Source organism: Taudactylus pleione, unplaced genomic scaffold (assembly GCF_031769625.1).
Source record: "Taudactylus pleione unplaced genomic scaffold, aTauple2 ptg002940l, whole genome shotgun sequence".
Classification (NCBI taxonomy): Eukaryota; Metazoa; Chordata; class Amphibia; order Anura; family Myobatrachidae; genus Taudactylus; species Taudactylus pleione.
The window spans coordinates 15,120-40,555 of record NW_028287307.1 but is presented as its reverse complement, the minus strand read 5'-3'; the positions used below and the strand labels follow the sequence as shown (position 1 = coordinate 40,555).

Below are 25,436 nucleotides of genomic sequence, written 5' to 3'. Positions count from 1 at the left end.
CAGTACGTTACACCATAGAGATAGGAATAAGCACAGGACAGTACATTACACCATAGAGATAGGAATAAGCACAGGACAGTACATTACACCATAGAGATATGAATAAGCACAGGACAGTACATTACATTACACCATAGAGATGAGTAAGCACAGGACAGTACGTTACACCATAGAGATGAATAAGCACAGGACAGGACAGTACATTACACCATAGAGATAAGAATAAGCACAGGACAGTACGTTACACCATAGAGATGAATAAGCACAGGACAGTACGTTACACCATAGAGATGAAGAAGCACAGGACAGTACGTTACACCATAGAGATATGAATAAGCACAGGACAGTACATTACATTACACCATAGAGATATGAGTAAGCACAGGACAGTACATTACATTACACCATAGAGATATGAGTAAGCACAGGACAGTACGTTACACCATAGAGATGAATAAGCACAGGACAGTACGTTACACCATAGAGATAGGAATAAGCACAGGACAGTACATTACACCATAGAGATAGGAATAAGCACAGGACAGTACATTACACCATAGAGATGAATAAGCACAGGACAGTACATTACACCATATAGATGAATAAGCACAGGACAGTACATTACATGACACCATAGAGATAGGAATAAGCACAGGACAGTACATTACATGACACCATAGAGATAGGAATAAGCACAGGACAGTACATTACACCATAGAGATAGGAATAAGCACAGGACAGTACATGACACCATAGAGATAGGAATAAGCACAGGACAGTACATTACATGACACCATAGAGATATGAATAAGCACAGGACAGTACGTCACACCATAGAGATAGGAATAAGCACAGGACAGTACATTACACCATAGAGATATGAATAAGCACAGGACAGTACATTACACCATAGAGATATGAATAAGCACAGGACAGTACATTACATTACACCATAGAGATAGGAATAAGCACAGGACAGTACATTACATGACACCATAGAGATAGGAATAAGCACAGGACAGTACATTACACCATAGAGATAGGAATAAGCACAGGACAGTACATTACATTACACCATAGAGATATGAGTAAGCACAGGACAGTACATTACACCATAGAGATATGAATAAGCACAGGACAGTACATTACATTACACCATAGAGATATGAGTAAGCACAGGACAGTACATTATACCATAGAGATATGAATAAGCACAGGACAGTACGTTACACCATAGAGATGAATAAGCACAGGACAGTACATTACACCATAGAGATATGAATAAGCACAGGACAGTACATTACACCATAGAGATAGGAATAAGCACAGGACAGTACGTTACACCATAGAGATATGAATAAGCACAGGACAGTACATTACACCAGAGATATGAATAAGCACAGGACAGTACATTACATTACACCATAGAGATATGAGTAAGCACAGGACAGTACGTTACACCATAGAGATATGAGTAAGCACAGGACAGTACATTACGCCATAGAGATATGAATAAGCACAGGACAGTACTTTACACCATAGAGATATGAATAAGCACAGGACAGTACGTTACACCATAGAGATAAATAAGAACAGGACAGTACATTACATTACACCATAGAGATTGAGTAAGCACAGGACAGTACATTACACCATAGAGATAGGAATAAGCACAGGACAGTACATTACACCATAGAGATATGAATAAGCACAGGACAGTACGTTACACCATAGAGATGAATAAGCACAGGACAGGACAGTACATTACACCATAGAGATATGAATAAGCACAGGACAGTACGTTACACCATAGAGATGAATAAGCACAGGACAGTACGTTACACCATAGAGATGAATAAGCACAGGACAGTACGTTACACCATAGAGATATGAATAAGCACAGGACAGTACATTACACCATAGAGATATGAGTAAGCACAGGACAGTACATTACATTACACCATAGAGATATGAGTAAGCACAGGACAGTACGTTACACCATAGAGATGAATAAGCACAGGACAGTACGTTACACCATAGAGATAGGAATAAGCACAGGACAGTACATTACACCATAGAGATAGGAATAAGCACAGGACAGTACATTACACCATAGAGATGAATAAGCACAGGACAGTACATTACACCATAAGAGATGAATAAGCACAGGACAGTACATTACACCATAGAGATGAATAAGCACAGGACAGTACATTACATTACACCATAGAGATATGAATAAGCACAGGACAGTACATGACACCATAGAGATGAATAAGCACAGGACAGTACATTACACTATAGAGATATGAATAAGCACAGGACAGTACATTACATTACACCATAGAGATATGAATAAGCACAGGACAGTACATGACACCATAGAGATGAATAAGCACAGGACAGTACATTACACTATAGAGATATGAATAAGCACAGGACAGTACATTACATTATAGAGATGAATAAGCACAGGACAGTACATTACATTACACCATAGAGATGAGTAAGCACAGGACAGTACATTACATTACACCATAGAGATATGAATAAGCACAGGACAGTACATTACACCATAGAGATGAATAAGCACAGGACAGTACATTACACTATAGAGATATGAATAAGCACAGGACAGTACATTACATTACACCATAGAGATATGAATAAGCACAGGACAGTACATTACACCATAGAGATGAATAAGCACAGGACAGTACATTACACTATAGAGATATGAATAAGCACAGGACAGTACATTACATTACACCATAGAGATGAATAAGCACAGGTCAGCATCACGTCTATAAAACACCAGCAACTAAGTATAAAGAGCCGGAATAGGGCGTCACAGGATGATAAAAGGTATTACGATAACATGGCCTTCTTCCAAATGCTTCATCATCCCCCCACCATGCTCCATGGACACGTTCTCTCAGTGTCATGTAACAAGCCTCTCACTGCACACGGCCGAGAGACAACCAATGTGGCTAATAATGGCTGACGGGGTTGACCCTCGTGCCACTGCGCCATTTTCAAAAGGGACCAATAGGTGCTAAGCGTCATTTTTGAAATGTGTTGCCTCCGGCTCCCGGCACCCCAGGGAGTGCCGAACGCTGCAGGGCTACGAGTGCCGCACGCTGGGGGGCCGGGAAAGCTGGAAAGGGGATCAGGTGCACCACAGCCCGGACTAAGTTTGGCGGCAGTATGCAGTTTACCCCTGGTGTGTTGCACCAGGGAAGTGTAAGTTGCAGAACGGTCCCTGGCTGCAGGACAGAGTGTCAACTGATGGAGACCGGGGAGCCCCAGCACTGCAGGACAGAGTGCCAACTGATGGAGACGGGGAGCCCCAGCACTGCAGGACTGAGTGCCAACTGATGGAGACGGGGAGCCCCAGCACTGCAGGACTGAGTGCCAACTGATGGAGACCGGGAGCCCCAGCACTGCAGGACTGAGTGCCAACTGATGGAGACCGGGAGCCCCAGCACTGCAGGACTGAGTGCCAACTGATGGAGACGAGGAACCCCAGCACTGCAGGACTGAGTGCCAACTGATGGAGACGGGGAGCCCCAGCACTGCAGGACTGAGTGCCAACTGATGGAGACGGGGAGCCCCAGCACTGCAGGACTGAGTGCCAACTGATGGAGACCAGGGAGCCCCAGCACTGCAGGACTGAGTGCCAACTGATGGAGACGGGGAGCCCCAGCACTGCAGGACTGAGTGCCAACTGATGGAGACGGGGAGCCCCAGCACTGCAGGACTGAGTGCCAACTGATGGAGACGGGGAACCCCAGCACTGCAGGACTGAGTGCCAACTGAGGGAGACGGGGAACCCCAGCACTGCAGGACTGAGTGCCAACTGATGGAGACGGGGAGCCCCAGCACTGCAGGACTGAGTGCCAACTGATGGAGACGGGGAGCCCCCGCACTGCAGTACTGAGTGGCAACTGATGGAGACGGGGAGCCCCCGCACTGCAGTACTGAGTGCCAACTGATGGAGACCGGGAGCCCCAGCACTGCAGGACTGTGCCAACTGATGGAGACCGGGGAGCCCCAGCACTGCAGGACTGTGCCAACTGATGGAGACCAGGGAACCCCAGCACTGCAGGACTGAGTGCCAACTGATGGAAACCGGGGAGCCCCAGCACTGCAGGACTGAGTGCCAACTGATGGAGACGGGGAGCCCCAGCACTGCAGGACTGAATGCCAGCTGATGGAGACCGGGAGCCCCAGCACTGCAGGACTGAGTGCCAACTGATGGAGACCGGGGAGCCCCAGCACTGCAGGACTGAGTGCCAACTGATGGAAGACGGGGAGCCCCCACACTGCAGGACTGAGTGCTAACTGATGGAGACGGGGAGCCCCCGCACTGCAGGACTGAGTGCTAACTGATGGAGACGGGGAGCCCCCGCACTGCAGGACTGAGTGCCAACTGATGAAGACAGGGAGCCCCAGCACTGCAGGACTGAGTGCCAACTGATGGAGACCAGGGAGCCCCAGCACTGCAGGACTGAGTGCCAACTGATGGAGACGGGGAGCCCCAGCACTGCAGGACTGAGTGCCAACTGATGGAGACGGGGAGCCCCAGCACTGCAGGACTGAGTGCCAACTGATGGAGACCGGGAGCCCCAGCACTGCAGGACTGTGCCAACTGATGGAGACCGGGGAGCCCCAGCACTGCAGGACTGTGCCAACTGATGGAGACCAGGGAACCCCAGCACTGCAGGACTGAGTGCCAACTGATGGAGACCGGGGAGCCCCAGCACTGCAGGACTGAGTGCCAACTGATGGAGACGGGGAACCCCAGCACTGCAGGACTGAGTGCCAACTGATGGAGACGGGGAGCCCCAGCACTGCAGGACTGAGTGCCAACTGATGGAGACGGGGAGCCCCAGCACTGCAGGACTGAGTGCCAACTGATGGAGACGGGGAGCCCCAGCACTGCAGGACTGAGTGCCAACTGATGGAGACCGGGGAGCCCCAGCTCTGCAGGACTGAGTGCCAACTGATGGAGACGAGGAACCCCAGCACTGCAGGACTGAGTGCCAACTGATGGAGACGGGGAGCCCCAGCACTGCAGGACTGAGTGCCAACTGATGGAGACGGGGAGCCCCAGCACTGCAGGACTGAGTGCCAACTGATGGAGACCAGGGAGCCCCAGCACTGCAGGACTGAGTGCCAACTGATGGAGACGGGGAGCCCCAGCACTGCAGGACTGAGTGCCAACTGATGGAGACGGGGAGCCCCAGCACTGCAGGACTGAGTGCCAACTGATGGAGACGGGGAACCCCAGCACTGCAGGACTGTGCCAACTGATGGAGACCAGGGAACCCCAGCACTGCAGGACTGAGTGCCAACTGATGGAAACCGGGGAGCCCCAGCACTGCAGGACTGAGTGCCAACTGATGGAGACGGGGAGCCCCAGCACTGCAGGACTGAATGCCAGCTGATGGAGACCGGGAGCCCCAGCACTGCAGGACTGAGTGCCAACTGATGGAGACCGGGGAGCCCCAGCACTGCAGGACTGAGTGCCAACTGATGAAGACGGGGAGCCCCCACACTGCAGGACTGAGTGCTAACTGATGGAGACGGGGAGCCCCCGCACTGCAGGACTGAGTGCTAACTGATGGAGACGGGGAGCCCCCGCACTGCAGGACTGAGTGCCAACTGATGAAGACAGGGAGCCCCAGCACTGCAGGACTGAGTGCCAACTGATGGAGACCAGGGAGCCCCAGCACTGCAGGACTGAGTGCCAACTGATGGAGACGGGGAGCCCCAGCACTGCAGGACTGAGTGCCAACTGATGGAGACGGGGAGCCCCAGCACTGCAGGACTGAGTGCCAACTGATGGAGACCGGGAGCCCCAGCACTGCAGGACTGTGCCAACTGATGGAGACCGGGGAGCCCCAGCACTGCAGGACTGTGCCAACTGATGGAGACCAGGGAACCCCAGCACTGCAGGACTGAGTGCCAACTGATGGAGACCGGGGAGCCCCAGCACTGCAGGACTGAGTGCCAACTGATGGAGACGGGGAACCCCAGCACTGCAGGACTGAGTGCCAACTGATGGAGACGGGGAGCCCCAGCACTGCAGGACTGAGTGCCAACTGATGGAGACGGGGAGCCCCAGCACTGCAGGACTGAGTGCCAACTGATGGAGACCGGGGAGCCCCAGCTCTGCAGGACTGAGTGCCAACTGATGGGAGACGGGGAACCCCAACACTGCAGGACTGAGTGCCAACTGATGGGGACGGGGAACCCCAGCACTGCAGGACTGAGTGCCAACTGAGGGAGACTGGGAGCCCCAGCGTTGCAGGACTGAGTGCCAACTGATGGAGACCGGGGAGCCCCAGCACTGCAGGACTGAGTACCAACTGATGGAGACGGGGAGCCCCAGCACTGCAGGACTGAGTGCCAACTGATGGAGATGGGGAGCCCCCACACTGCAGGAATGAGTGCCAACTGATGGAGACGGGGAACCCCAGCGCTGCAGGACTGAGTGCCAACTGATGGGAGACGGGGAACCCCAGCACTGCAGGACTGAGGAAGAAAAGCCCAGCGCTGAGCAGTGTGTAACACAAAGAAATATATGATACAGGCGCACAGCCAGCCGAGGGGGGCGCACAGCCAGACGAGGGGGGCGCAGAAAGCTGGAAAGCACAACCAGCGAATTACACCCAAAAGCGCTCCCACTCGGGGGCTAGGAGTCTGTTACCTGCTTCTGAAGCCCAAATTCACCCTGAATGATCCCCCCCAAAACAGACTCGCCTGCACCTGGATGGCAGTTATCTGTCCAGGTGGTCTCAGGCACAGAGGAGTGACCACTCCCCACTAGGAGCAATCTGACATGTGTACATGCACAGCACATGCACTTAGCTTAATAGGTCAAGGGACACAGGACGAATTTACCCCCCACCCCCTGCCCTGTGGTATTTTGTGTGGAACAGTATAAAGAGAAGGTCCTGTGTGCCCTGAATCTGTGTCCCCTCTGGAACATGAAGTATTGTACTTCTGAAACATCTGAGTGCTGTGATTGCCCCAAACACCTTCAACAAGGGGGAATAGTCTTTTAAAGATATTCTGAGCAATACAGATCTTACCTTAAGATGCCGCCATCTGCTTGTATCCTGTGACCGCCAGAATAGCGCTAAATGCTATCCCTTTCTCTGGCTGTTCTGGATTGGGCACTGTTAAGTTGTCCCTGGAAATCGTGAATGAACTCGGGGTCACCGCCGAGGATGTGAATGGTAATTACTGGGCCAGATGGGAAATGAAGGATGTTTTGGGAAGGAGGCTCCTAACTTTGTATGTATATTGCAGATGGGGAAGCGTATATACGATCAGGAGCCAAAGAGCTGGTATCTATTACTCTATCTCCCAAAAGAAGGATAGATAGGCAGGATCCATGAGAGACCGCTCATCAGCACGGCTGTGGTCACTATGACATGAACGTACATGACTAGCGATGAGGCGGGATAAGAAGGTGGCGCCAGGAGTCAGTGGCACAAGTGGCATTTGATCAGCTGATCTGACGCTGTAAACATTTAGGGGGGAGATATTTCAGTGATCACAAAACAATTGCGTTCATTTCCCACTATTATCGTGTCCTCACCGGCACTGTACTATGCCGGAACGTATCGATTATTGCTGGGACGTTTCTGGCAGTGTGAACGTATTCTGCGCATGCGTTGGTGGCCACCATCTGAGACGGATCCTCTCCTGGACAATACGCTAACTTGTAGCCAATATCTAACACTTCCCAGAGCTTAGTACATGCGGCAGGACCTCTGGGTACTGAAGTGACGGTAACGGCCGCGGATCATGATCGTACAGAAGACGCTAAAGTGATAAGGATCATGGCAGAAAATGGACATTTCCACGCGGTCACTGAAGCTGGGGCTGCGTCGCGATGCACAGACACCTAAGGGTCACAGGGGTTAAAGCAGGAAGAGACTCAGCACTCACCGTTCAAACTGCGATCTCAAAATATTCTCTGTGATCTTGTTTGTGACGTTCCCAACCCACACAGGATAAAGCCTACTAATGGGGGAGAGAGGGCATTGGTTACTGTGCCATACCCACCACCTCACACTCCCCAATCATCCACAATGTAAGTACCTGTTACTTGTGCCAGGGGGCTGCTTGGCCAAGGGCAGGTTATGAGTGGGCATGGGGGCAGATTTCTTTCCATCAGCTCTTGTATAACCCACATTGCGAGGCACAAATAATTTATTACATCCACCTACAGAATCTAAAACAGATTAGAGAAATATGTCACTAGAACCTCAAAATGTCACCACCCCTCTCAGAGTCCTGTACACTCATCCGAGCCCTCTCCTGCCCATTATCCCACCACAGTCCTGTACACTCATCTGAGCCCTCTCCTGCCCATTATCCCACCACAGTCCTGTACACTCATCTGAGCCCTCTCCTGCCCATTATCCCTCCACAGTCCTGTACACTCATCCGAACCCTCTCCTGTCCATTATCCCACCACAGTCCTGTACACTCATCCGAGCCCTCTCCTGCCCATTATCCCACCACAGTCCTGTACACTCATCCGAGCCCTCTCCTGCCCATTATCCCACCACAGTCCTGTACACTCATCTGAGCCCTCTCCTGCCCATTATCCCTCCACAGTCCTGTACACTCATCCGAGCCCTCTCCTGCTCATTATCCCTCCACAGTCCTGTACACTCATCCGAACCCTCTCCTGCCCATTATCCCTCCACAGTCCTGTACACTCATCCGAGCCCTCTCCTGCTCATTATCCCTCCACAGTCCTGTACACTCATCCGAGCCCTCTCCTGCTCATTATCCCTCCACAGTCCTGTACACTCATCCGAGCCCTCTCCTGCTCATTATCCCTCCACAGTCCTGTACACTCATCCAAGCCCTCTCCTGCCCATTATCCCACCACAGTCCTGTACACTCATCCAAGCCCTCTCCTGCCCATTACCCCACCACAGTCCTGTACACTCATCCGAGCCCTCTCCTGCTCATTATCCCTCCACAGTCCTGTACACTCATCCGAGCCCTCTCCTGCTCATTATCCCTCCACAGTCCTGTACACTCATCCGAGCCCTCTCCTGCCCATTATCCCACCACAGTCCTGTACACTCATCCGAGCCCTCTCCTGCTCATTATCCCTCCACAGTCCTGTACACTCATCCGAGCCCTCTCCTGCCCATTATCCCTCCACAGTCCTGTACACTCATCCGAGCCCTCTCCTGCCCATTATCGCACCACAGTCCTGTACACTCATCCGAGCCCTCTCCTGCCCATTATCCCACCACAGTCCTGTACACTCATCCGAGCCCTCTCCTGCTCATTATCCCACCACAGTCCTGTACACTCATCCGAGCCCTCTCCTGCTCATTATCCCTCCACAGTCCTGTACACTCATCCAAGCCCTCTCCTGCCCATTATCCCACCACAGTCCTGTACACTCATCCGAGCCCTCTCCTGCTCATTATCCCACCACAGTCCTGTACACTCATCCGAGCCCTCTCCTGCTCATTATCCCTCCACAGTCATGTACACTCATCCGAGCCCTCTCCTGCTCATTATCCCTCCACAGTCCTGTACACTCATCCAAGCCCTCTCCTGCCCATTATCCCTCCACAGTCCTGTACACTCATCCGAGCCCTCTCCTGCTCATTATCCCTCCACAGTCCTGTACACTCATCCGAGCCCTCTCCTGCTCATTATCCCTCCACAGTCCTGTACACTCATCCGAACCCTCTCCTGCCCATTATCCCTCCACAGTCCTGTACACTCATCCGAGCCCTCTCCTGCTCATTATCCCTCCACAGTCCTGTACACTCATCCGAGCCCTCTCCTGCTCATTATCCCTCCACAGTCCTGTACACTCATCCGAGCCCTCTCCTGCTCATTATCCCTCCACAGTCCTGTACACTCATCCGAGCCCTCTCCTGCTCATTATCCCTCCACAGTCCTGTACACTCATCCGAGCCCTCTCCTGCCCATTATCCCACCACAGTCCTGTACACTCATCCAAGCCCTCTCCTGCCCATTATCCCTCCACAGTCCTGTACACTCATCCGAGCCCTCTCCTGCCCATTATCCCTCCACAGTCCTGTACACTCATCCGAGCCCTCTCCTGCTCATTATCCCACCACAGTCCTGTACACTCATCCGAGCCCTCTCCTGCTCATTATCCCTCCACAGTCCTGTACACTCATCCGAGCCCTCTCCTGCTCATTATCCCTCCACAGTCCTGTACACTCATCCGAGCCCTCTCCTGCTCATTATCCCACCACAGTCCTGTACACTCATCCAAGCCCTCTCCTGCTCATTATCCCTCCACAGTCCTGTACACTCATCCAAGCCCTCTCCTGCCCATTATCCCTCCACAGTCCTGTACACTCATCCGAGCCCTCTCCTGCCCATTATCCCTCCACAGTCCTGTACACTCATCCGAGCCCTCTCCTGCTCATTATCCCACCACAGTCCTGTACACTCATCCGAGCCCTCTCCTGCTCATTATCCCTCCACAGTCCTGTACACTCATCCGAGCCCTCTCCTGCTCATTATCCCTCCACAGTCCTGTACACTCATCCGAGCCCTCTCCTGCTCATTATCCCACCACAGTCCTGTACACTCATCCAAGCCCTCTCCTGCCCATTATCCCACCACAGTCCTGTACACTCATCCAAGCCCTCTCCTGCTCATTATCCCTCCACAGTCCTGTACACTCATCCAAGCCCTCTCCTGCTCATTATCCCTCCACAGTCCTGTACACTCATCCAAGCCCTCTCCTGCTCATTATCCCTCCACAGTCCTGTACACTCATCCGAGCCCTCTCCTGCCCATTATCCTACCACAGTCCTGTACACTCATCCGAGCCCTCTCCTGCCCATTATCCCACCACAGTCCTGTACACTCATCCGAGCCCTCTCCTGCTCATTATCCCTCCACAGTCCTGTACACTCATCCAAGCCCTCTCCTGCCCATTATCCCACCACAGTCCTGTACACTCATCCAAGCCCTCTCCTGCTCATTATCCCTCCACAGTCCTGTACACTCATCCAAGCCCTCTCCTGCTCATTATCCCTCCACAGTCCTGTACACTCATCCGAGCCCTCTCCTGCTCATTATCCCACCACAGTCCTGTACACTCATCCGAGCCCTCTCCTGCCCATTATCCCTCCACAGTCCTGTACACTCATCCGAGCCCTCTCCTGCTCATTATCCCACCACAGTCCTGTACACTCATCCGAGCCCTCTCCTGCTCATTATCCCTCCACAGTCCTGTACACTCATCCGAGCCCTCTCCTGCTCATTATCCCTCCACAGTCCTGTACACTCATCCGAGCCCTCTCCTGCTCATTATCCCACCACAGTCCTGTACACTCATCCAAGCCCTCTCCTGCCCATTATCCCACCACAGTCCTGTACACTCATCCAAGCCCTCTCCTGCTCATTATCCCTCCACAGTCCTGTACACTCATCCAAGCCCTCTCCTGCCCATTATCCCTCCACAGTCCTGTACACTCATCCGAGCCCTCTCCTGCTCATTATCCCTCCACAGTCCTGTACACTCATCCGAGCCCTCTCCTGCTCATTATCCCTCCACAGTCCTGTACACTCATCCGAGCCCTCTCCTGCTCATTATCCCTCCACAGTCCTGTACACTCATCCGAGCCCTCTCCTGCTCATTATCCCTCCACAGTCCTGTACACTCATCCGAGCCCTCTCCTGCTCATTATCCCTCCACAGTCCTGTACACTCATCCGAGCCCTCTCCTGCTCATTATCCCTCCACAGTCCTGTACACTCATCCGAGCCCTCTCCTGCCCATTATCCCACCACAGTCCTGTACACTCATCCAAGCCCTCTCCTGCCCATTATCCCTCCACAGTCCTGTACACTCATCCGAGCCCTCTCCTGCCCATTATCCCTCCACAGTCCTGTACACTCATCCGAGCCCTCTCCTGCTCATTATCCCACCACAGTCCTGTACACTCATCCGAGCCCTCTCCTGCTCATTATCCCTCCACAGTCCTGTACACTCATCCGAGCCCTCTCCTGCTCATTATCCCTCCACAGTCCTGTACACTCATCCGAGCCCTCTCCTGCTCATTATCCCACCACAGTCCTGTACACTCATCCAAGCCCTCTCCTGCTCATTATCCCTCCACAGTCCTGTACACTCATCCAAGCCCTCTCCTGCCCATTATCCCTCCACAGTCCTGTACACTCATCCGAGCCCTCTCCTGCCCATTATCCCTCCACAGTCCTGTACACTCATCCGAGCCCTCTCCTGCCCATTATCCCACCACAGTCCTGTACACTCATCCGAGCCCTCTCCTGCTCATTATCCCTCCACAGTCCTGTACACTCATCCGAGCCCTCTCCTGCTCATTATCCCTCCACAGTCCTGTACACTCATCCGAGCCCTCTCCTGCTCATTATCCCACCACAGTCCTGTACACTCATCCAAGCCCTCTCCTGCCCATTATCCCACCACAGTCCTGTACACTCATCCAAGCCCTCTCCTGCTCATTATCCCTCCACAGTCCTGTACACTCATCCAAGCCCTCTCCTGCTCATTATCCCTCCACAGTCCTGTACACTCATCCAAGCCCTCTCCTGCTCATTATCCCTCCACAGTCCTGTACACTCATCCGAGCCCTCTCCTGCCCATTATCCTACCACAGTCCTGTACACTCATCCGAGCCCTCTCCTGCCCATTATCCCACCACAGTCCTGTACACTCATCCGAGCCCTCTCCTGCTCATTATCCCTCCACAGTCCTGTACACTCATCCAAGCCCTCTCCTGCCCATTATCCCACCACAGTCCTGTACACTCATCCAAGCCCTCTCCTGCTCATTATCCCTCCACAGTCCTGTACACTCATCCAAGCCCTCTCCTGCTCATTATCCCTCCACAGTCCTGTACACTCATCCGAGCCCTCTCCTGCTCATTATCCCACCACAGTCCTGTACACTCATCCGAGCCCTCTCCTGCCCATTATCCCTCCACAGTCCTGTACACTCATCCGAGCCCTCTCCTGCTCATTATCCCACCACAGTCCTGTACACTCATCCGAGCCCTCTCCTGCTCATTATCCCTCCACAGTCCTGTACACTCATCCGAGCCCTCTCCTGCTCATTATCCCTCCACAGTCCTGTACACTCATCCGAGCCCTCTCCTGCTCATTATCCCACCACAGTCCTGTACACTCATCCAAGCCCTCTCCTGCCCATTATCCCACCACAGTCCTGTACACTCATCCAAGCCCTCTCCTGCTCATTATCCCTCCACAGTCCTGTACACTCATCCAAGCCCTCTCCTGCTCATTATCCCTCCACAGTCCTGTACACTCATCCAAGCCCTCTCCTGCTCATTATCCCTCCACAGTCCTGTACACTCATCCGAGCCCTCTCCTGCCCATTATCCTACCACAGTCCTGTACACTCATCCGAGCCCTCTCCTGCCCATTATCCCACCACAGTCCTGTACACTCATCCGAGCCCTCTCCTGCTCATTATCCCTCCACAGTCCTGTACACTCATCCAAGCCCTCTCCTGCCCATTATCCCACCACAGTCCTGTACACTCATCCAAGCCCTCTCCTGCTCATTATCCCTCCACAGTCCTGTACACTCATCCAAGCCCTCTCCTGCTCATTATCCCTCCACAGTCCTGTACACTCATCCAAGCCCTCTCCTGCTCATTATCCCTCCACAGTCCTGTACACTCATCCAAGCCCTCTCCTGCTCATTATCCCTCCACAGTCCTGTACACTCATCCAAGCCCTCTCCTGCTCATTATCCCTCCACAGTCCTGTACACTCATCCAAGCCCTCTCCTGCCCATTATCCCTCCACAGTCCTGTACACTCATCCGAGCCCTCTCCTGCTCATTATCCCACCACAGTCCTGTACACTCATCCGAGCCCTCTCCTGCTCATTATCCCTCCACAGTCCTGTACACTCATCCGAGCCCTCTCCTGCTCATTATCCCTCCACAGTCCTGTACACTCATCCGAGCCCTCTCCTGCTCATTATCCCACCACAGTCCTGTACACTCATCCAAGCCCTCTCCTGCCCATTATCCCACCACAGTCCTGTACACTCATCCAAGCCCTCTCCTGCTCATTATCCCTCCACAGTCCTGTACACTCATCCAAGCCCTCTCCTGCTCATTATCCCTCCACAGTCCTGTACACTCATCCAAGCCCTCTCCTGCTCATTATCCCTCCACAGTCCTGTACACTCATCCGAGCCCTCTCCTGCCCATTATCCTACCACAGTCCTGTACACTCATCCGAGCCCTCTCCTGCCCATTATCCCACCACAGTCCTGTACACTCATCCGAGCCCTCTCCTGCTCATTATCCCTCCACAGTCCTGTACACTCATCCTAGCCCTCTCCTGCCCATTATCCCACCACAGTCCTGTACACTCATCCGAGCCCTCTCCTGCTCATTATCCCACCACAGTCCTGTACACTCATCCGAGCCCTCTCCTGCTCATTATCCCACCACAGTCCTGTACACTCATCCGAGCCCTCTCCTGCTCATTATCCCTCCACAGTCCTGTACACTCACCGGATAGAATGTTATAGAATTTGCAAATCAGAGTATAAGAAGTATTTCCCTTGCTAGAGAACAAATGATTGCAAATAATAATACAATTCAGGTATGAGACCTCACTACCCTGCTGTAAGGTAAAACATTTTCTTTTACTTACTGGGGTGCGTGTCTGGGGGGCTCAGCTGGGACATTTTCTGACTTTTTCCTTTTGTGCTTTTCATCAACTCCTGTAACATAACAATTACATAACATTATAGAGATCAGCAGGGACTGAGGTTTTAAAACACTTATATACTTTCCATATTGTACCATAAGGAAACCGATTAATTCTAAGAGGGGTCAAACAAGTATCAGGGGGAGGGAAGCAAATCGAGGTAACTCACTCAAGCCGAAGGGTTCACAATCTGATCCAATCCCCTCTAGCCCAGGAAGAGAGGAGAGGCTGCAATGGCACTGGAGCCGGTGGCAGCTCTAATAAATCTGGTTAGTCAAACCCTTCAGAGGGGAACAATACAATACATACAGTATTCTAAATTATGTGGTAGATGCAGGAAAGCTTCCATTGTCAGATCCAGATAACCAGCCAAGCCAAGAATAGCATCAATAGTATGAAGACCCCGGGCTGCGGGGAGCAAGACGACCCCAGGGGCTGCGGGGAGCAAGACGACCCCAGGGGCTGCGGGGAGCAAGACGACCCCAGGGGCTGCGGGGAGCAAGACGACCCCAGGGGCTGCGGGGAGCAAGACGACCCCAGGGGCTGCGGGGAGCAAGACGACCCCAGGGGCTGCGGGGAGCAAGACGACCCAAGGGGCTGCGGGGAGCAAGACGACCCAAGGGGCTGCGGGGAGCAAGACGACCCCAGGGGCTGCGGGGAGCAAGACGACCCCAGGGGCTGTGGGGAGCAAGACGACCCCAGGGGCTGTGGGGAGCAAGACGACCCCAGGGGCTGCGGGGAGCAAGACGACCCCAGGGGCTGCGGGGAGCAAGACGACCCCAGGGGCTGCGGGGAGCAAGACGACCCCAGGGGCTGCGGGGAGCAAGACGACCCCAGGGGCTGCGGGGAGCAAGACGACCCCAGGGGCTGCGGGGAGCAAGACGACCCCAGGGGCTGCGGGGAGCAAGACGACCCCAGGGGCTGCGGGGAGCAAGACGACCCCAGGGGCTGCGGGGAGCAAGACGACCCCAGGGGCTGAGGGGAGCAAGACGACCCCAGGGGCTGCGGGGAGCAAGACGACCCCAGGGGCTGTAGGGAGCAAGACGACCCCATGGGATCAGAGAAGAACCCCCATGTATGTATGAGTACCAAAGCTAGAATGGAGGGCTATCAATATAGAAAGCTTATATTGATAAAGACATGTCCCTAAGCAGTAGGTCCGCACCCTCACAGTCAGTTACGTATTCATGCCATTTAAGCCATTGCATCAGTGGTGAGGAAGCAGACGTAGAATACGGCACATCTACTGTTTCCATCAGGAAGGGAAACTGGACCCTATAAATGACCTTATAAATAGGAGGCAGAATAGGGGATTTCCATAGTTGCGCTATTGCTGCTTTGACTGCTATTAGAATGTGACCCAATATATAGAAGTCACTGCTGCACAGGTCTGAAGGGTAACATGGAGCAGGGCCAAGGAAGGGGACGGTTACAAGCGAACGTTCAAAACCTTGGAGGCCAAATTAAACACCTCATAAAGCCTGGAGGTGAGAACAACCCAAAAATATGTGAAATCTGTCTCCAGCACACATACAATTCCTCCAGCAATACTTAGCCTGAGCCGGCCACATAATGTGTAATCTGGCTGGGGTGAGGTCTAACCTATGGAGCATTTTATACTGTAACTCCAAATGGTTATAACATCTGAACAATTTATGGGCAGTTAGATAAATAGATTCCCATTGCTAGGGGGGTGTATGACTCCCGAAGATCTAATTCCCACTGAAGTTGGAGTTAACTGTTGAACCAACCCCAAGACAAAAGGGCATACCAAAAACCAATAAACCCCTCTGAGATGCCTCTCGTCATTTTAGCCAAAATATCTGATGAGGACAACTCCAAAGAGCCGCTCACTTTGACAGAACTAGCCACCCAATGCTGGATACGGAAACAGGTAAATAGTTCACCAGGTGTTAGATGGAATTGGGAATGTATTTGAGAGAACGGGATGAGCGAGTTAGTTCTCGAAATATCTGTAAAGGTCTCAATCCCTCGGGTGCACCAGGCCACTACAGGTAAATCTGGTATTAGACGAGAGGGTGCGACCGAGGATAAAGTTTTAGCTGGCAATTTAAGACATTTAGACTTGATCAACATAACGTCCCACATCTAAAACTGCCCTAGGTGTATTTTTTGATAAGGGGCGCATTTGTTTGGGAGTCCATATTAAATCTACCAAGGGGTAATCATCACGCAATGCCCTTTCTAAGTTAACCCATGGTTTAGTATTGGGGGACGTGACCAATTTGCGATACTAAGCACGCTGACTGATATACAGGAACTTGCAGCCCCCCGTGATTTTTAGGTCTAGTAAAACGATGGTAAGCTAATCGGGGTGTTTTGCCCTCCAAATATAGGACACCATCAACTTATGAGCCTGGATTAGGAATTGTTTTGGGACCAAGGAAGGGACAGTGCGGAATAAGTACATTCATTTCGCCAATATCATTTTAAATGCCGCGAGGCGGCGCAACCAAGAGACCTCAAAGAAAGATAAAAAGCCATTACTAAAAACCCTGGCCATAGGGATTGCTGTATAAAACCTTAATAGAATGCAAAATTAAACCCTGAAAACCAAAACGCAACAATGTCTCATACAGAAAGTGCCAGTGAAGGCGATGAAATGCCTGCTCAGCGTCTAGGGATAGGAGAAATAAATCCTTACGTCGCTTCAACATCAATTCAACTAGACCAAAAACTCTGCGAGTGTTATCCGATGCCGGTCTGCCGCCGACAAAGCCCACCTGGTGCGAATGGATCTACTGAGGGATCAGAGGGGACAAGCGAGTGGCTAGCATCGGAGTTGAGTAGAGCTATAGGACGGTAATTCGGATAGGTGGGGGGGAATTTTCCTGGTTTAGGTAAAGTAATAATTTGAGCGTCTAGCATTTCCGCAGGGAAAGAACCCCGACACGAGGCAAAATTAAACAGAGATGTAAGTATGTAACAGTGTTCGCAAAATGTTTATCAAATGAATTAGTAAAACCATCCGGACCAGAGGCCTTCCCCGTAGGCAACGCTTTAGTGACGGCAACAGTTTCTTGCTCTGTCCACGGAGCATTTATGGCAGCCAGGGAACCCCCCCCCCCCCAAAATTGAGGAAAAACAAAATCTTGTAAAAAAAGAAGATGGCTGCACCGTCGTTCTATCAGTATGTAAATTATATAGCCCAGTATAATATTTAGCAAAGGCATTGGCCATCTCAGCAGGGTTGAGCAGTTTCTTATTATTAGGGGTTGTAATATATTCTATTCTTTCTGGCCCGACGCTTACGCAGTTTACGTGCTAGAGACTTGCCTGCTGCCTTATTCCTTAGATTGTAACATTTATGTTAGAATTTAGTTTAAGCAGAATTCATACGGGTTAGAAAGAACTTTTGTAGCTGGTTTCGTATAGAAACCAGCTCCCTTCTAAGGAGACGGGAGGGACGAGTCCTATTTAAAGACTAAACTTGTTCTAAGCTTAGTTCCAATTCGGATTGTCGGAGCAAGTATTGCATCTTAAGCCGAGAGCTTGTTTGAATGGCCAACGCCATGGAGGACAGCTATAAACGCACACCAATGATTGGGAATGGAAGTGTCCTGGGGGATCATCAGTTGCCTGGTAGGAAGCCAGGGTGTCCGCTAAGGGTTGAGCCGCCTCGGGGGATGACAATAAGTGTTCAGGGGATCGCCGTGGTCTAGGGGGTAATTTAAGAGCGTCTCCGTCCCAAGTCCATGACACAGAGGCATGGTCAGACCAGACAATAGGTATAATTTGAGACTGGCGGGTATACTGAAGCGTACATTTATCTAGTAAGATCAAGTCAATACGTAAGTATTACGCACATGAGAGAAATACGTATAGTCCTTCATAGATGGAGAATGGACACGCCATACGTCATATAAATCATATTCCGCCATGAGTTTCCACAATACAGCGGATGCGTCAGTATTCAAACTTCGGGTTCCAGGAACAGGAGGTGATGACTTATCGAAACTAATATCTGGGACTAAATTAAAAATCACCCATTATAATTGTGTAACCTGCTGGACTGCCTCAAAAACCTGCCTGAGAAATGGAATCTGGTGCGTATTGGGGGCATATAGGGAGGCTATAGTGACCTCTCTACCATCCACCTGACCAACTAAAACCAAACAACAGCCGCTCTGGTCTTCCAGCTTGTTAGTAAGGACAAAGGGGATCGGTATGAAATGAATGACTGCCGGGAAAGAGAGCCCAATGGAGGTGAGTTAGCTACCTAACCATCCGTTAGGGGTGCCTAACCCTAACCTCCCCCTTAGTGCCCAACCCTAACCTTCCCCCTGGGGTGCCTAAACCTAACCCCCCCCTCCCCACACCCTGAACCTTACTCTCCTGGGGGGGGTTCCAAACCCTAACCTTCCCCCAGGGGTGTCTAACGCTAACCCCCCCTTCCCCTGGCCTAAACCTAACCCTCCCGGGAGGGTGCCTGACCCTAAATTCCCCCAGGATGCATTAAACCTAACTGGAAAAAGTGAAGCGCCGTGAATACTTTCCGGATGCACTGTACGTTCCATCCACCAGAAAACAATAAGGTAACTCAAAATGCCCATGCCATAATATTTTAAACAAAAAAAAAATTAAAAACAAACATGGAGTCGCTAAAACCACAATGCAACAAAAACAATAACAAAGTGGAATTGTGGAGTCAGTTTAGCACGGGACAACTTTAAGCTAGAAAAGATAGTGAGATAACACTTATGGGATTCACCTCTGTATAATAATGGTATTCTATCAATCTAACATACTAATCACATAAACAGACACTGACTACCAGCTACAATAGAGACAGAATGAGACAAAAAAACAAAACATATTTCTACTTCAGGGTCCACAGGGTGACCTTGGGGTATAGCTGGATCCTGGATCCTCGGGCACCACGGAGTTAAAGCTTTCAGCTGCTCCCAGGATGCACTTGGGTCCAACCTCCCCTATACCCCGCCCCCGAGCCACAGGCACCTCAGTTTTAGATGGTGCCCGGCCGGAGTCGGGTCACCCTGCGGGGTGGGCTGCAGGAGCAGCCCCCTAAAGCTTTTAATTTTTTATTTAACTTAGTTAAATTTATTTATTTTTTACTATAAGTTTTTTCTCTAGAGCAGCAGCGCTGGGCTGTCTGTACAGACGCCCACGCTGCCGCTCCTTCTCCCTGCTGGCGCCGCGATGCCAGCACTGAACTGGGGATCGCGGCGGGGGAAGCCAGAGTCTGTACTAGCCGAACTCTGGCTTCCCCCGGGACTGCTGCCGGAAGACGCCGGGGAGATCAGGTAAGCCGCGCACCGCTGATTAGCGGCGGTGCGCGGGTTGCTTTTAAATGCAGTCCCATGCCCCCGGTCTAGGGGACAGACCGGGGGCGCTAGCGGTGGCGGCGGGCCCCCCCTCCAGCGGAGGCATACCCCGCCAGACCACTAGACAACCAGGGTTAATATCACGGCAAGCGGGATGCCGGCAACCCGGGGGTTAATATGCTAGCCAGGGGAGGAAGCCTTCCCTGTCAGCGGCTCCTCCCCTCAGCTCAGCGCGCCTTTCAGCTCGGAGTCTGGCGTCGCTGAGCTGCAGATACTCGGCCACTCCTCCTCTGAGGTCTCCAGCGCCCATTTTCTCTGTGGCAGCGTGGATACTCTCAGGGAGCACGCGGACCGGTCCCCCTGTGTACCTCTCCCCTGCAGAAGGACAGTGTACACAGCGCTATAGCCCTCCCAGACACTGAATCTGGGAGGTTGATTGTAGTGGAAAGGTGCAGTGAGTATATCTTCCTGCATGGTATGTGACTATTGCTAGTGCTGCCTGTCTGTGTCTTTTTTCTACTTACTGTCAGCCTGTACCTATCCCTTTCCTTCTCCTACAAGCCCTACAGGTGTGCGGGGGAAGGGTGTTTCTACTGACCTCACCTATATAGATCACGTATTTGTGAGGTCCGTCACATACAGTTGTGTGCTACACGGTGCCATATTGTGGGCTGTTGTTCAGCACACTGGTGAGTGCGCACGTTTTCTTCCTAAGTCATGTCTGAGGAGGAGATTGAGCACTCCGGGGCTCCAGCATTGTTCTCCTGCAGGCGCTGTTCTGCAGGAGTGGATAGGGAGGATTTGTCACAGGACGGCCTGTGTGCGGACGGTGCCAGGCGGTTCCTGGTACGTCTAAACCTCCCATTTCGCAGGAGCCACCATGGGCGATGTTTTCCCAGGTGCTGGTGTCCATCGCGGACCATCTGTCGGTCCCGACTGCCGCCCCTACTAGGGCGTTGCCCCAGCCTGCCATCCCCCATTCCCCGGGTGTCCCACAATTATTGCAGACTCCCCCGGGGTCTCAGCCTGTTGGTCCCTATGCGGGGTTGCCAATGTATATTCAGTCCACCCCTGTGGCACAGCCGGCTGTGGTGCCGTTTCAGGCTCCTGTGACAGCTCCTCCACCCTGGGTGGATGCGCTTTCCCACACTGTCCAAGATTTGGCGGCAGCATCTTCGGCTTTTCAGTCGATGTTGCGCAGTGACGTGCCCTCCAGGGCTCAGTCATGGCACAGGCTGCGCATCTTTCGGATTCTGAGGGGTTCTCGGATGATGGTGAGGTACAGGATGACTCAGCCTCAGATGCCTCAGTCCAGGAGGTAGACACTAAGTCTTCCATCAATGTGCGGGCTCTGGTTAAGGCGGTGCGGGCTATTCTTCTGATTGAGGATGAGGCACCCGCTCCCAAGTCAAGGTATCCTAGTTTTAAAAAAGCTAAGGTTACTTCTACAGCGTTCCCCTTGTCTGATCAGTTGACTGATCACATGGCGGTGGCCTGGCAGACGCCCAGTAAGCGTTTCCTGCCACAGAAACGCTTGGCGTCCAATTATCCATTCCCGGAAGCGCATTGTAAGAAATGGGAAACTCCGCCTGCAGTCGATTCCCATGTAACACGCCTCATCAGGAGTGCTACTTTGCCATTGCCGTCTATATCCTCGCTGAAGGATCCTACGGACAGGAAGGTGGAGACTTGTCTAAAGTCTATTTATTCTCTCTCAGGGGCTGTAGCCCGGCCGTCCATGGCCATCTCCTGGGTGGCCAAGGCCATTGAGGGGTGGGCCAACGCCTTGGAGGACACGTTTACGGATGAATCTCCGGACGTCCAGGGGGCGTTGTTAGGACAGATGAGAGATGCCGCCTCCTACATTGGAGAAGCATCTTTGGATGCTAGCCTGTTGACCTCTAGGGTTTCGGCGGCAGCAGTGTCTGCTCGTAGATCCTTGTGGTTGCGGTCTTGGAGAGCAGACGCGGATTCAAAGAAAGGCTTGGAGGCCTTACCTTTTAATGGGGAATTACTATTTGGTCCGGACCTGGACAAAATAGTAGAAACCCTGGCAAAATCCAAGTCAGCCTTCCTCCCTTCAGCTACTACACCTGCTAAGGTCCGGAGCTCGGCGTTTCGTTCCTTTCGGGTTCAGGGCAAGGCAAAGGGTCAGTCCTTCCCGAGGCAGTCCGCACCCAAGACCGCCTCAAAGCCAAAGAAGCAAGCCTGGAGTGCTAGGCGCCCTTCTTCCAAGCCAGAAGATAAGCCTTCTGCGTGATGGGACGGGCCTCCCTCTGGGGGACCCCAGAGTGGGAGGCCGACTTCTTCAATTCGCCCAGTGCTGGCACAATACCACCACGGATGCCTGGGTGCGAGAAGTGGTCTCCCAGGGGTACGCCCTGTCTTTTCGGCACAGGCCGCCTTGCCAGTTTTTTTGCACAAGTCCTTCTCAGGACAAAACCAAGGCCTTGCAGGTTCAGGAAGCCATAGAGGCCTTGCTGACGGCGGGGGTCATTATACCCGTACCACAGTCTCAACGTGGGATGGGGTATTACTCTACGCTGTTTCTGGTGCAGAAACCCAATGGCTCTCATCGCCCCATCCTCAATTTGAAGTCCCTGAACAGGTTTCTCAGGGTTCCCAAATTCAGGATGGAAACTTTGCGTTCCATCATACTGGCGATGGAACCGGGGGATTATATGGTCTCCCTGGATATCCAGGACGCCTACCTCCATGTGCCTATAGCAACATCGCACCAACGGTTTCTGCGGTTTGCTATTCTCCACAACCACTACCAATTCAGGGCTCTACCCTTTGGTCTCTCCACGGCACCAAGGGTATTTACCAAGGTGATGGCGGTCATGGCGGCTCACCTTCGGAGCCAGGGGATACGGTTGCTACCGTATCTAGACGACCTCCTCTTGCTGGCAAGCTCCCCGGAGGTACTGATCCAGCATCTCCACCTAACGGTCGCTTGTCTACAGGCGCACGGCTGGTTGATCAACTGGAAGAAATCCTCCCTCATCCCATCACAACGGATGGTTCATTTGGGGGCCCTGCTGGACTCTCGTCAGCAACGGATTTTTCTGACTCCAGAGAAGGTCTCCTCCTTACAGCTGCGGATTCACAGTTGTCTGAGCAGTGGCAGAGTGTCGGTGCACTCAGCGATGAGAGTTTTGGGGTCCATGGTGTCGGCATTCAACATGGTGGAGTTTGCCCAGTTCCATTCCAGGCCCCTGCAGGGGCTGATTCTTTCAGAATGGAACGGATTGCCACACAGGATCCGCTCTCAGATGCTGGTGTTGTCCTCGGAGGTGCGTCTGTCCCTAGCCTGGTGGCTGCAGACAGCGCATCTCCTGGAGGGGCGCCCCTTTTGGATCCCGGAATGGGTTCTGCTCACGACAGATGCCAGTCTCCGGGGTTAGGGGGCGGTGACAGGCTCCTTGTCACTTCAGGGTCGTTGGTCGGCGGAGGAAGCGATTCTTCCCATCAACATCCTGGAACTGCGGGCAGTATACAGAGCCCTGCAGTCGTCCGGCACCGCTCTTCACGGAAGGGCCATTCAGGTGCAGTCAGACAACGCCACCACGGTGGCGTACATCAATCACCAGGGAGGGACTCGCAGTCGAGCTGCGATGTCGGAGGTGTCCCGCGTCCTGGCTTGGGCGGAGCGCTATCTTCCAGCTCTCTCGGCAGTTTTCATCCCAGAAGTCCTCAATTGGGAGGCAGACTTCCTCAGCCGTTACGATGTGCATCCCGGGGAATGGTCGCTTCATCCAGAGGTATTCCAACTACTCGTGGACAAGTGGGGGCTGCCAGAGCTGGACCTGATGGCGTCCCGTTACAATCACAAGCTGCCTGTGTACGGGTCAAGGACAAGGGATGCAGGCGCAAGTCTGATAGACGCGCTGTCGGTGAAATGGCTGTTTCAACTGGCTTACTTGTTCCCTCCGATATCTCTGCTGCCTCGGGTCCTGCGCAAGTTCAAACAGGACGGAGGCACACTGATCCTGGTGGCCCCAGCGTGGCCCAGAAGGCCGTGGTACTCCGATCTGCGAAGCCTGTCCATCGACGCTCCGTACCTCCTACCTCAACGGCGGGACCTGTTGTCTCGGGGGCCCTGTCTTCACCCGGATCTGGGTCGACTATCTTTGACGGCGTGGCTCTTGAGACAGCCGTCCTGAGGTCTCGGGGCTTTTCTAGCTCCGTTATTACCACCATGCTGAGGGCGCGCAAGCCTGCTTCCGCGAGGATCTATCACAGAGTGTGGCACACTTACTTTCAGTGGTGCGAGGCCAGAAACTATGATCCCCAGGTGTTCCGAGTTTCGCGTATTCTGGCTTTCCTTCAGTCCGGTTTGGACTTAGGATTACGTCTTTCTTCACTGAAGGTACACGTGTCTGGTCTGTCGGTGTGGTTCCAGCGCAGGATCGCTGCTATGCCGGACGTACACACCTTTTTCCAGGGTGTTTTGAGAATCCAGCCTCCCTTTGTGCCACCTGTGGCCCCGTGGGATTTGGCGGTGGTTCTTAGGGCCTTACAGGGTCCTCCTTTTGAGCCCTTGGAGTCAGTGGAGCTCAAGTGGCTAACTTTTAAAACTGTTTTCCTCTTGGCAATTGCTTCTGCCAGGAGGGTTTCAGATTTGGGGGCGCTTTCTTGTCGTCCCCCTTTTCTGATTTTTCATCAGGACAGAGCGGTGCTTCGCACTCGTCCTGATTTCCTGCCTAAGGTGGTTTCCAGGTTCCACATTAATCAGGAAATTGTTGTACCAGCCTTTCAGTCACCTGATCTTTCGGCTGGGGAGACTTCCTTAGACGTTGTAAGGGCACTCCAGGTTTATGTGGACCGGACTAGTTCTGTGAGGAAGTCGGATTCTTTGTTTATCCTCTTTGGTTTTCACAAGAGGGGTTGGCCTGCCAACAAACAGACTCTAGCCCGTTGGCTTCGTTCTGTTATTATTGAGGCTTATATGCAGGAGGGTTTACCTGTTCCAGCCTCTGTTAAGGCTCATTCCACTCGGTCCGTGGGCCCTTCTTGGGCTGCTAGCCGTGGCGCCTCTGCTGTTCAGCTCTGTAAGGCGGCCACCTGGTCTTCCATTCAGACCTTTTTGAGGTTCTATGCGTTTGACACCTTTGCCTTTCAGGATGCATCCTTTGGGCGCCGGGTTCTCCTATCAGCACAGGAGCGTCCCCGCCCTTAGTTGGACTACTTTGGGACATCCCCAAGGTCACCCTGTGGACCCCTATGGACCCTGAAGTAGAAAACAAGAGATATGGTAAGAACTTACCTTTGTTATCTCTGTTTCTACGAAGTCCATAGGGTCCACAGGGCACCCGCCCTGACGCACCTGGCTTCATATGGGCTCTGTGACTG

The 25,436-nt window shown here is 52.7% G+C and overlaps 1 protein-coding gene across 2 annotated transcripts in view; it reads right to left on the bottom strand.

Annotated features, from left to right (window-relative positions):
- Window positions 1–25,436, bottom strand: part of LOC148431077 (uncharacterized) — a 54,724-nt gene that overhangs the window by 16,485 nt on the left and 12,803 nt on the right. The window contains exons 5-7 of one of the 2 annotated variants that reach the window (XM_088466364.1): window positions 14,719–14,788; window positions 8,119–8,251; window positions 7,966–8,040 (exon numbers count right to left, since the gene is read on the bottom strand). In XM_088466364.1, coding sequence (XP_088322490.1) covers window positions 7,966–8,040; window positions 8,119–8,251; window positions 14,719–14,788 — 278 coding nt within the window. The remainder of the gene's footprint in view (window positions 1–7,965; window positions 8,041–8,118; window positions 8,252–14,718; window positions 14,789–25,436) is intronic. The other variant, XM_088466365.1, reaches the window with a different exon arrangement.